This window comes from Linepithema humile, chromosome 8, assembly GCF_040581485.1.
Source record: "Linepithema humile isolate Giens D197 chromosome 8, Lhum_UNIL_v1.0, whole genome shotgun sequence".
NCBI classification, from domain to species: Eukaryota; Metazoa; Arthropoda; class Insecta; order Hymenoptera; family Formicidae; genus Linepithema; species Linepithema humile.
In genome coordinates, this window is record NC_090135.1 from 8,994,252 (window position 1) to 9,007,635 (window position 13,384).

Below are 13,384 nucleotides of genomic sequence, written 5' to 3' on the forward strand. Positions count from 1 at the left end.
GATGTTTTAGATCTAATTTTCTGAGAAAATTTCGAGGTTGTGGAAATTATTTAAACATTAAAGATATAATACAAGTTCTACTATATTTTTACTTTTATACTACTATTTATTCTTTTAGAAGAAATCTAAATTATTATAAGAAATGATGCAGCGATTTTGCTGATCTAGGATTTTTTTTTTAATATTTTACTTACTGGTTGAATTTTGAAGTACGTTTCGTGTAGTTTCTCAACCGGTTTGAGTCCCTCGACGGCTTCTAATAATTCAGGATCCGCTTTGTAAAAATGCGGAAATGAGAGGTAAACAGGCGCACCTGAAATAAAAAGCGAATTACGTTTTCAATTGTCAATTTTTTCCCGTTCGAGAGTTGTATTTTACAAAACACTTACTATACTGGCACGGACTAATGTCTTGCAAGCCTTGCGGGGGGCAAGTGGCAATGCCATCGGTGCAAAAGCACTCGTTCTCCATAGGGGCGGTCTCATTCGGTCGACCAAACAGTGCGTCCGGTGGTGTATACAAATCCGCTTTGATACCCGTCTTTTCTACCGGGCCGCGATACTGCAACGGCATTGTCCTGCAAAGATCCTTGTCCCAGATGTGAACGATATCCGAACCGGTCAGTTCTCGCGGCGGAAAGAAGGATCCTGCAATGTGCGTTTCAGATTTACTCGTAATAACACATATGTGAAAGCTCAATTCATTGAAACAAAGAAAATTTCACGTATTTCATATGCATAAAGTTACCTTCCGAAGCTGTAATAGAGTTACAAGGCGCGTTCGGCCAATATGGCAAGTGATCGAGCCCGTTCAATCGATTTAGCAATCCGAACTCTTTCATACTCGTATGTCCGGTAAATATTGTATGCATTTCACTCAATGTGCCGTTTCTCTGCAATCGATATTTGATTAGGAATTGCAAACAGAGAATATTAATTTTGCAATATTGATAAATATTTTTTAATATAAAATATGTATTTCTCTTTCATAAAAAATAACCAAATACATGAATCAATGATTATTGCAATACTTACTCCGAGAAAGAGACCCATTCTACTCATAGGTCGTCTTGTTTTTGGAAAGAATCGATGTGCAATGCTAACTAATGGATCGTCATAACCGAAGACGAGTTCCTGTGCAGTTATAGGAACGAACGGTTTCATATGCAATCCGCTCAAGAAAATTGACAATCCCATTGTGATAAAACGCGGGAGACTCTTGCTTTGCGTCGAAAGTGTCTGCAAAAAAAACATAGAATATTTTCAAATCTTCTTAATATAAATAAGAATAGTTATAATTAATCCTAAAAATTCGAAAGAAATCCAACTTTTGTTTTCAATCAACACGCCAATATGAGAAATACGACAAAGTAAACGAAAGTTTGACATAATAATTAGCAGTGATGATATTTGTAAAAAAAGTAAATAAAAATATTAAGAAATTTGTGTACGTTCTAAGAAATGATGAAACATATTACGCTCTGATAGATGATTTCTGAAATTAATATTATAGAAATGTGTTTATATCAATTTATCACGTAAACTCACCAGTAAAGGTATATTTGGCACCATCACTTTGATATCTCCATCTTTAGACATTTCAGGCACGAAATTCAGGATTTTTTTATGCTGATAACTTACGGTTCCGTTATTATGAAACACAATGTTAACTTTCTCCATATCTTCTCTGTAAAAAGTACGCATTCAATTTTTTCTGTTCGAAATGCTGACGCTTCTGATAAATCTCGCTTGTTAGTACATAATCCGGATGATGTATCGTTAAAATGGTTAAGAAATTATAGTTACAACGCAAATTGCAAAAACTGTTTGTAGAAAAATCTATTTTCGAATTCTCAGGTTATCGCGTCGGATATAACGAATAAAATTTACCGATAAACAAACGGGCCAACTTCCTGAAGCTTCGGCTTCTCGTTCAATTGTAAAAAGCTCTCCGCATTGGTTACATTAAATATGTAAACTTTCGTCAGTCGAACCACACCTGGTTTCTGCCAATATTGAAAGGAGAGCGAGCCGTTCCATAATCGCAGTTGCTGTGGAAAAATGCGGATTGAATTGTTATTACCAACATACGTGCGATTTCTTTCAAAATAATACTGCAATCTGTACATATGCGTGGCTGCGTTTTATTTCAAACGATTTATCGTAACATTGATTAATCCAAAGAGAAATAATTGCAGTTTGATGATTTGGGAAAGTTAATTCGTGAGAAATCGAACAATATTATTTGTTGTATTGATAAGAAAAAAAAGTTGTATGTTTTTTTTCTGTGATGCACACCTGGCATTATTACACGATTATCTCGATGCACTTTAAAACATCTATCTTGCATTAAGGATTTAGGTAATTTCCAGAGAAATTAAAAACAGAAGAATTAAAGCGATTACTAAGAGCTCTTATGTAGATAAAATTGAATTCTTAATCGTTGAAATAAGTTGTATGTTCTCAAGTTTGCTTTGTACTCTTTTTTTTGTAGAAAGGCTTTTACTCTGATTCTTCTTAACAGAGAGGAAATGTGCAGTAAGAGAAAGTGCAAAAAAGGAAACAAGCTTCTATTTGTGTTGTAAAATCCTCAAGAGACATGAATTATTTTCGCGGAAGTTAATAATTTAATCACTCAAACATTAAAAGTTGTAATGCAATCATGAAAAAAGTATATTATGAAATAATTGTGTAAACTTCTTGTAGGATCAATTTTTGTTAAAAATTAGAAGCTGTTTTTATGACATTTGATTCGAACGATTAGCATCTAGATAATTTACAAAAATATAATATACAATTTAATTAAGAATAATTTATATATACAAAATTGCCGAACTTAAACTGCGTTAAGTAGCATCATTAATAAAAATTATGAGACGTTTATTGTAATTCTTGATTGCCATTCTGACAATCATAAATCTGCAGACGACATAACGCGCGCTTTAAGACGACTTTAGACGATAAAAGAGACTCGCAAGGATATTTGCTGCGAATGCAAATTACACGTGCGCCGTAAAAAATATTCAATATTCCTTGCGCGATACTTACTTTATCCAGTCGCATGTATATAAGTTCATATTTTTGCATGGAAGGAAAACGGAATCGAAAGGCGAGAACGCGTCAAAGTAGTGACTTTACATCATTATCGCGCCGACGATATATCATTACTCATTTACGGCAATCTTATCGTAGAAATAGATGCTTTCAATTATGTCGATTGCACACAAATGTGATTAAATCGCTACATCATTACTTTTAGAAATGTTCTAGACACACATGATTAAATTAACTTCTAACATGACAAATCTTCCATTGTAGCTTATAAAATGAAATTCAAAAGTAGATGAGGCTGTTTATAATAAATTAATCATTAAGAATTGCATCAATTTTATCAAATTTTGTTGATACAAAAACGAAAGAACACAGTACGCTAGAATTTTTGCAAAATCTTGTATTATGTATTTATCGAATATTGGACGAATGTGTATCTTAAGGTTTTTCACACTTACTCTTAAAATGAGATAGTCGACCCACGGTATGCTACTGAGCACTATACCGATTACAAGTGCAAGAAGACCTAGACAGATTGCTGCTATCCTACCTGTAAAAAAAAGCAACAATATTAATGACGTATTACAAAATGTACGTTCTTAGATAGCGTTCTTAGATAGAGTACGTTCTTAGACGCGTATTTACGTAAATGATTTTTTGTCGATATTTGTCGATACTGCAATTATCCAGGTATTACTCATAGGGCAAGCATCGACCTACATTTGACAATTGGTGCCGCGTATAAAGTGAAGCAGATCTTGTGTGAAGCTTATACACATTCTACATTAGCAATACTAGAAAAACGCACATTATGAAAAATTATTAGCACAAAACAATGTATGATTATTATTTATTCTTTTGTTTTCAACGTTATAGATTCCTTATATCTAAAAATTATCATTTCTTTTACAAGAAAAATAATTTATTTGAGGCAGTTAAATAAGAAAATAATTTAAAAAAATTTTTTTTACAAACATTTTTTGTGCCCATAATGCTAAGTAAACTGTAAATACGAAATAGAAACGCTTGGTTTGTAGAATAGTGCGTAAATAACCTGGAAACATGAATTATTACGAAACACACTTTCCATAGCAATAATCTTAGATCTTAAAATCAAGATTAAGCAAGAGAGTTTTTGCTACCAATCTGACAATCTCTTTTTTTTCTTGCACGCGCACAAGTTCATAGACTTCTTCAAAAAACTTTTAAATAAATTTACAGATATATAAAATAATAGATGCGCATTATTTTTAACACATGAAATAGATTTGTATGCACAAGAAGATTAATGATATTTTTTACAATGATTAATTTTCAAACACTTACACTTTTTAATATTTTATATTTTATACATTATTCATATTTTATATATAATTGCTATAAATTTTTTTAAATTTTAGAACGCTTCTCAGAACTTTGCATAATGATTAAGTGATTGTTAGTGTTGACAAGAAATCAAAGTGCGTATTGTAGACGACGACGTCAATATTTCTTGCGACAAATTACATCACACGCTTATTAATGTGCAGTAAAAACGATAGTGCAGCTTATAACAGCTGATACACGCAAACTTTGTTCGATCTTATTTGTCCGATATTGATAATGATTAGTCTCATTATCAGTTTAAACATTCGCAAATGATTATTCTAATAAATAAGTGCACGTTATGCGAAACTAGTCGATTAACATTGAACGATTGACATTTGCATTTTATTTTTTGTCCCTGACGAAGGATAATTAAAATTAACTAGATAAATTTCCGAGGTAAATTAACATCTTTGCCGAGCCAGATGTGTACAACTTGTATGATAACTCGGGCAGTTTATATAATTCTTACGAAATCCCCGCAACATCATTGGGAGTTCTTCATCGCGTATAAGTCGGTCACCGTGCTTTCTCTCTCGAATTAAATGTAGGATATTAATGATGCAATTTTTAAATTGCCTTAACATTATCTCCAATGCACCGCACCAGGGTACATTGACAAAGTGCAGTACGGTTTACAAGTACAAAATATTTTAGTCAATTATTTATGAGAGAAAAATAAAAAATATTTTTATGCATTATTTTGGTTATTTTTTCAATGAAATTATATTCATAAATCAACACTCGTGTCATGCTAAATATATAGCGTTGGGCAATATATAGCGAAATAACACATTGATGAAGTTGATAAAAAGTGCTAAAATTACAGAGCATTTAAGAACCTTGTTTTTGTTTCTTAATTTTATTAATGAACATGCGCCGCTTCCCCGCAGAATTTCGAACCTTTTGCTTGAGAGCATTCAACGACCTTGGATTACTCAACATCCGAACGTACGAGCCTCTTATAGGCGGACGACTTTTAATCATGTACTATATGTCGGGGACGTTTTAATCAAATATGCTAAATCAAGGTTGCTTTTCGCAATATCCACGATCCGTCTAATTTTTGTTTAACACTTCTCCGTGCCATAGCAACTTTTAAATCTCTCCTTTCTCGTCAATCGTTGGTTTATTCTCAGTTATGCATCATTTAAAATTCTTCTATTTAAAGTACACATTCCGTCTATCATATCTCAGTTTCTTTCTAGCTTCTAATTTCATTAAATCATAGGTGCTTGTACTGCTAATTATTCGAAGTCGATTGAATCATTTATAAATCTGTACTCTTAATTTACATTCATGCATTGAAGTGCAGTTAAAAAATAGCACTCTATCTCTCCGTCTTCATCTTTGCAGCACTTAAGTAGAAAGCATTTAATTGTTATAATTATGTATTATATAACATGATATATATCCATATTCGTGATTTTTTTGCAAATTAATTCGATTCTATGTCAATGAATATTACTCGACAATGTTATCTATAATCGGAGTTTCTATTTCATATAACAATTTCTCTCTAAAATGACAGTAATCAGTTCGTAGATTTTTCTACGATGCCTGTTAGCACAAGTAAAGGCTCGTTTGTGTGTTGCAATTTTTATCTATTTTATAAAACAGAGTGTAATATAATTCTACTGAAATTACTAATTTCATTTTAAAAGGTAGAAAATTACCACTTTAAAACTATTTTGTAGAGATGAATAGCGCAATTATTAACTCAATTGCACGATTACTATTACAAATTTAATAAGAATAGATTACTCGTACGTAATACCGTTTTATTACGCAAATATAATTCTTAACACGAAGGCAATCAGTAGCGATTGAAAGGATCAACACCGCAAACGCAACGTTTGTTCGGCAATTTATAGTTCGCATACCATAGAGAGAGTGCAAAATAACACGCGCTGCTCACACAAAGCTACGTGGCATTTGTTAACCATGATGGTATAAATTACCTCTGGGACTCGTTGCATAACACTTTGCGATCTCTCCTTTCTCAGACGCTACTGGCCAGCTACCGGCCAGTCATGCCCGAAGTTCGATTTCTTAATCTGACCTCGAGAAGATGCGTGCTTCAAGAACGCGATCTCGGCCGAATCAATCTTGTGTTTTCAGTAAACTATAAATAATTGACAATCTGAATTATACTTTGTTTTTATTATCGCTACTTTTATTCCGCTTCAGTTTTGCTTCGAGAATATTTATCAACATATTCGTACATGAAATAAAACTATTATAAAAATTATTATGAGCAAACAAAAACCATTAAAAATACACTTTTTTTGTTTTGTGCAAATTCAGAAATCTATTTTAATTAAAAGGAAATAAGTGCTACAAAAATTATTTGAAATAGAGAAACTAATAAGCTTAAACGATTGTGTCATTAGGCTGTTATCTTAATTTTATCATACTAGGTATGTAATAAGAGAAACATGGATCATCGATCATCGGTTGTGATTGCGATGAAACCGTTTTGAACGGTTCATTAAGTAAGATTAATTTGCGGGTTCTCTTAAGAACGCGATATTATGCATGCGAACATAGTCGGTGATCCTTTAATCACGGTGCGATAAAAGTCACTGAATATCAATTATCGCGCTCTAACTACCGGTAATTGTATAAATGATACTTAACGGCTCATTGTTTCTCTTTTATCCCCCGTTCAGTTTATAGTCTTGTTGCATAACTCGCGGTTAACTGGAATCGTGCTCTCCACAGACTCTTAGCATTATTGCATGCCATTACTCCGCGTGTCAGTTCCGTACACCGGAAATAATGCGGATGATCAAGAGCTTTTGGTGCAACTTTTATATCGCAAAGGAGAAATTATAAAAATTAGTTTGTCAAAATTAAAAATGTAAGAATTCCTAAAAATTTTTAAATATAAGAACTCAAGATTTTCAAAGTTTGAGAATCCGAAGAGCTGAAGACCTAAATTTTCCTAAGAAACTACCTCTTTAAAACTTATTTTTCTATAGCTTTTTCACTTCTTTTTTTTATCAATGAAGAAAATGTGATTTGAGAAGCGAATTATCTTGCATGAAAAACTCTAAAAATTTTTCCTCCATCAGTATTATAATATATTTTATAAGTTTGTTATATTGTTAGATAGAAAAAAAGAATTTTACTATCGTAGCGTCGTTGCTGTTGCATATTAAATGTGATAGCGATAAACTTTGCTACTGTAACTAATTTTTTCAATTGATTTGATGTATCAATAAAATTTATTTTACTGGTAGAATAGTCAAATTTTTTGTGAGTATATTTGTCCGTAAGAACACATTAATTTGCTACTACAACAAAATAATTTATTTTTAACAAACATATTTTGCCAATGCAGCAAAATTGTCAATACAAATTTTGATGGTAAAGCAAAAATCAATTTGTTATAGCGATATAATTTGTAGATTTAGCAAAATTATTGGCAATAAATAAAACCAGCATTCTTAACAAATCTTTTTGCTATCTATATAATAACCATCATGTTTTGCTATGTTTTCTAACAGCAAAAAATTTGCTGTGCCAGCAAATTTTTTCTTTCCATGCATCATTACATTTTCATGTATCATTTGCCGTTAACGTTGTTCTTGATCTAGAAACGGATTTGAAAAAAAACTAAGAAACGGATGCGGACATGTTTGCGCAAGTCATTCGATCATACCTTGCACCGGCCATTCATCTCGAGATACAACCGCTATAATGAAAGTCGTGATCATTTCCTCTGGCATGGAAGATGCAACCCGTGGCTAAAGTTCGATCGAGCGTGGCAATTCGCGTGTAATATATCACTTTGCGGGAATCATCGGCGAAAACGAGCAAAAAATTAAATTTCTTAAAATTACACGCTTTGATTTTTTGAATTCTTTTTTTGCAATATACCTTACAATAATTATCATTTCTTTTTTAATCTCTTTTAATAAGTTCTGTGATAATTTATGCAATTCAAAGCAGAATTATTCTAATGTGACATTTGCAAATAGAAAAATTCCCTCGAGATATCTGAAAGATGTGTAAAATAGCATGTCTAACGTTATCTAGATATCACTGTATTTTAACTATAGACGCACATCCGCGTTCCTTCGTGCTACAAGTGCCACAAAACCGCTCATTAGATATCGCGGATGCGGTAATATCACTGATGCGATTTCGGTCAGCGCAGCATCCGCGCGTCGCCGTGCGTATACGTAGTTTCTCTCAATATTACGCGCGCCTGCCGGCCAGCACGTCCCTTTCGAAGAGCGTAAGAGCAAAAATTCTTCTGCCGAGACAAAGTGCATTCGCGATTTTGCAACTGCTTACGCGTTGCATTCGTCGCACTCGTGCCGGTGATGCAGCTGCATGCTTATACGAGAAACTGTCCGCCGTCGCTAGAAAGTTTACGGAAAGAACGTCTGATATATGCGAAAACTTCCTCTAATACACAGGATATTTCTTTTTTATTCTTTATATATGTGTGTTTTTACGTGAAACTATTGAAAATATTGGGCACACAATATTAGTTAGATGTCGTTAAAATTTAAAGACAATACATGCTTCTTATTTTAAAGTACAAAAATATTATACAAATAGATTTAGATTATGCAGAGTTGTGCAATATTACAAACTAACATGAGTTTTAGCATTTTTATCGAAGAAAATATTTTTTTTTTAGTTGATGATAAAGAGAAAGAAAAAATAATTGTTTTTATAAGTTTTAAAAATTTCTGATACATAGATAAAGATTACCAGATAAAGCTTTCTCACGCAAAAAGCATACGCTTGATGTTATTATTAGAGCATAACACATGAACCTCATAAACTAGTACCCGCAATATAGCCTACATACTAATTTATCGTTCATGTGTTATGGCACATCAGTTTTCTAAGCTAAAGTATTACAAATTCTTAAGATAGTATAAAAATGAATACTTAATTAATTTATTCAACGAAAGAGTTCGTGCCAGAGTTTTTGTTGCATATCTTACGGAAAAAAAGAATTTGCTGGCACGGCAAACTTTGCGCCATTATAACAAAACATGATAGAGTTAATATTATGAATAGCAAAGAGATTTTCCATGGATGCTAATTTTATTTGCTGCCAATAATTTTGCTAACTCTGCAAATTATATCGCTAACAAATTGATTTTTACTTTGCCATCAAAATTTGCAGCGACAATTTTGCTGCAAAATACATTTGTTAGAAATAAATTATTTTGTTGTAGCCAGCAAATTAATGTGTCTTTACTCAGCAAAATTTATCAATTCTACCAGCAAAAGAGATTTTGCTGATGTATCGAATAATTTGAAAAATTAGTTATAATAGCAAAATTTCGTCGCCATCGCATCTAATATGCATGACGATTTCACTGTAATAGCAAAATTCTTGTTTTCCGTGCAGGATATTCCAACTACCAGAAAGTAGTTATAGTCAATTCTTTGGTTGTTACGCAAGAAATCTATGGAGTTGAATTAAAAGTTTGTTCAGATCTTGTTAATAAGTATCTTTGAAAATAATTTGCCCAACTACGAAACATCTATCATGTTATTTTTATCCCATTTGGAATCGATAAATCAGTAGTAATATTCAAGGGGAAAAATAGCGTGAGCGGGAAAAAGTTTTCCGGAAATTAATTATTATTTTAATTTGAATGTATTTGACATATTATATAATATTTATCTTCAGGTGTGTTATATAACTTTTTGTTTGCGTAATATGTTGTAATAATGTTTAATATATATATAACTAAATGGTGTTACTATACTAATATCGCGAAGGAAGATGAATATTATGTTATGAGAAAGCAATCGATGCATTAACTTGTGAGGTATGCAAATTGCTATCGAACCAAAGAGAATTTATCGCGCAGCGAACTTTTGCGCTTTCCTTCATCGTAATACAAACAGGCGCTAATGTGACTTTCTTTTGTTCAATCAATTATCAAAGTGCATTCGGAATAAATCTACGCATCTATTAAGACTTCTAGCGCAACGAGGCTTTTCTCGGCGCATAATTTTGCGCAATCTTACTAATGCCGCAATAAGAAAAGAAATGGAGTCATTGCATGCACGCATTTCACGTGCACACTTGACATCGAACTCTCCCTGTAATTCGTAAGTGCGCTTGGAAACGATTCCTTTCCTTGCCTATCATGCATGACGCGAAAATCATAGCACTCGTGCTGCAACATTTTGCGAATGAAAGTACGGCCGTAAATCACGATACTGTATTACATTAGATTGTTCGATTCATTTGCTTTTAATGGAGGTTTTGTTTTGTTCCTTTTTTTTTTAGCTATAACATTTCAAAATAAATTATATGAAAGAAAAAAGTAAGAGATTACTTATTTTGAAAACAAAATTTCATATACTATACAAATTCACACTTGAAATAGATAATTACATTTTTTCTTACGCTGTGGAGATAAATAAAGATTGTACATCGAATAGTATTATACAAATCTCATAAGCATACATTTTTATTTTATTCTATTTTTTTATATATATAAATGGGTATATCTTGTAAGCGACTGCATACATAACGAGACACTTTAGTGCAGCAAAAAACTTGCTTTTATCATGAAAGAAACCGCTGGAATGCGTTAATAAATAATTTTATAATAGCCCCGATAAAGTTTTTTTTCTCTTCTTTTATCGAATTCGGAATGCAGATTTTTCGTAAATCTGAATGCAAAATCTAGACAGCATGGCTATTTTAGAATTGTGATACTAGTTAATATATATATTTTTTGAAACATTAAAAATTCATTAACTCGACAACACCCAACAAAACCCGACAATCTATTATCCAATAATTATTTTAGCGTTTATTATTCTACATAATATATTAACAAATCACTAACACTTTATAAAGACTAAGAATTATGTAAATTACAAATAAATTATTCATTTTTGTACAGTTACAAATAAATTATGAACATCAAATGTATTATGTGGAACTTCCAAAGTTACCTGAATAATTTTTCAATGACAGACACTAATTATAAAGCAGTCGCGTTGTAATAAGTCATCTAACAAAAACATCAAAGAAAATTGAAAAATGTATATTATTTAGTATCTATTTAGTACCAAGAAAACTTGATATTTGCAATTATATGTAAGATTGTCAACTAAAATAAAAAAAATTAATCAATGTCTCAAGATAAAAAGTTCCGATAAAAAAAATAAAATACAAAAGTTTATTGCGTAATTCTTGCAGTTTTAAACATTAAAGCAATTTTCTCGGAAGTGGAACAACGTCCGGTCGGATCGTTCCGATTTAAAAGAGGAAAAAAAGGGAGACAAAAAACGCGAAAAGCTATTTTACTGCAGAGGGTGATAAAAACGCATTCTGGAGACACACAATCTCGGGCGTAAAACCTTTCACATTTTTCTCTAATGACACTTCAACCTGGATTGCAGTCCCCGACCTTCGCTTTCGTCCCGCTCGAGAATGCCACAAAATGGCCATGCGAGTTTTTTCGAGGCCCCACTTAATCATTAGTGTCTAATATACCGAACTTGCAGCATCCGGTTAGACTGTATCTGTCATACAGCGCGTTCATAGTCACGCGAGTTGTACGTCGACAGGATGTTTATAAAATCTCAATTAAAATCCATATACCTTGGAACTTGAACACACCTTTCAAAATGATAAATAGATAATAAGCAGAAAATGTCCCCTGAGCTATCGTTAATTTATCTTTAATCCTAAACTAGAATAAAAATACATGTATTTGCATCACATTATCAGGGTTTTTATAAAATCACACACTCTTATGACAACATGCCTACTTAATAATAATGTAGATTATCGATAATGATTACCGGAAAAGAATCGCTCTAGTGATAATCTTTTTTTTGTACGCGTCGTTGTTTTATACGTCGAAGAAGACGCTTGATCGTAGACAAGGGAAAAAAATGACCAACGTCATAAAATAACAATCAGGGACATTAATTATTTTGCGTTTCGTCACAAATTATTGCTTTCGATCGTTTCTCGGAACTGCTCTTGTTTTTATTGCTTGTTGTCTGCTCTAGCGACTTTATGATAATGAACTTTTTGTAAAAATGAGGAAGCGACCAAGATGGCAAAGTTCTTGTATCAAGTATGCGACTTATTATTTTTCTCGCATACAGGCCAAGGAAGCTAATTTCATTCAAATTGACTTGTTATGTGTACTCCCCTCTCATTAAGAATCGCTTTATGACGTCTCAATTTGTTGGATGATTGCAGCATGCATTGCGCGTGATACACGTATTCCAAGATAATATTTTTTTTTTCTTTGTAGTTTGAAATAATTGACGGACTAATTTTCAACCAATCATCGATTTCGAGTCACCGAACTTCGAGTTTGATACTGATACAACTTTGTGCCTTCTTGTAGTTAATAGTCAATATTTTTTGAATAACGCGATTAAATAATCACGTCGTGTGCGGACTGTGTGTGAATCTTAACTCTCTAATATCATGTTTTTTTATTTAATTTTTTAAGATAATTTCTAGGTCATTCTTAATCTTTATTTTAATCATAAATTTTAAATTGGCCTGAAATTTTAAGCAGCTTTTCAAAAAATCCCGTTTTAAAATTTTTGTATCTTTAAAATTTCAAGCTAATTTAAAATTTATGATTAAAATAAAGATTGAGAATGACCTAGAAATTATCTTAAAAAATTAAATTAAAAAACATGATATTAGAGAGTTAAGATTCACACACAGCCCGCACGACGTGATTATTTAATCGCGTTATTCAAAAAATATTGACTGTTAACTACAAGAAGGCACAAAGAATTCGGAATTTTTTATTAAGACGTAAAAAAACTTCGAGTATGATACTGATACAACTTTGTGCCTTCTTGTAGTTAATAGTCAATATTTTTTTAATAACGCGATTAAATAATCACGTCGTGTGCGAACTGTGTGTGAATCTTAACTCTCTAATATCATGTTTTTTAATTTAATTTTTTAAGATAATTTCTAGGTCATT

General features: G+C 32.1%; 2 protein-coding genes across 3 annotated transcripts in view; one reads left to right on the forward strand and one right to left on the reverse strand.

The window, feature by feature from the left end:
- The window catches only part of EloA (elongin A), a 47,868-nt gene that overhangs the window by 4,798 nt on the left and 29,686 nt on the right, over positions 1-13,384 (forward strand). The gene's annotated exons all lie outside the window — the stretch shown is intronic.
- The window catches only part of dsb (debris buster), a 36,742-nt gene that overhangs the window by 2,739 nt on the left and 20,619 nt on the right, over positions 1-13,384 (reverse strand). The window contains exons 3-9 of the mRNA XM_012374986.2: positions 3,509-3,600; positions 1,890-2,050; positions 1,548-1,686; positions 1,035-1,238; positions 748-892; positions 390-647; positions 195-313 (exon numbers count right to left, since the gene is read on the reverse strand). Coding sequence (XP_012230409.1) covers positions 195-313; positions 390-647; positions 748-892; positions 1,035-1,238; positions 1,548-1,686; positions 1,890-2,050; positions 3,509-3,600 — 1,118 coding nt within the window. The remainder of the gene's footprint in view (positions 1-194; positions 314-389; positions 648-747; positions 893-1,034; positions 1,239-1,547; positions 1,687-1,889; positions 2,051-3,508; positions 3,601-13,384) is intronic.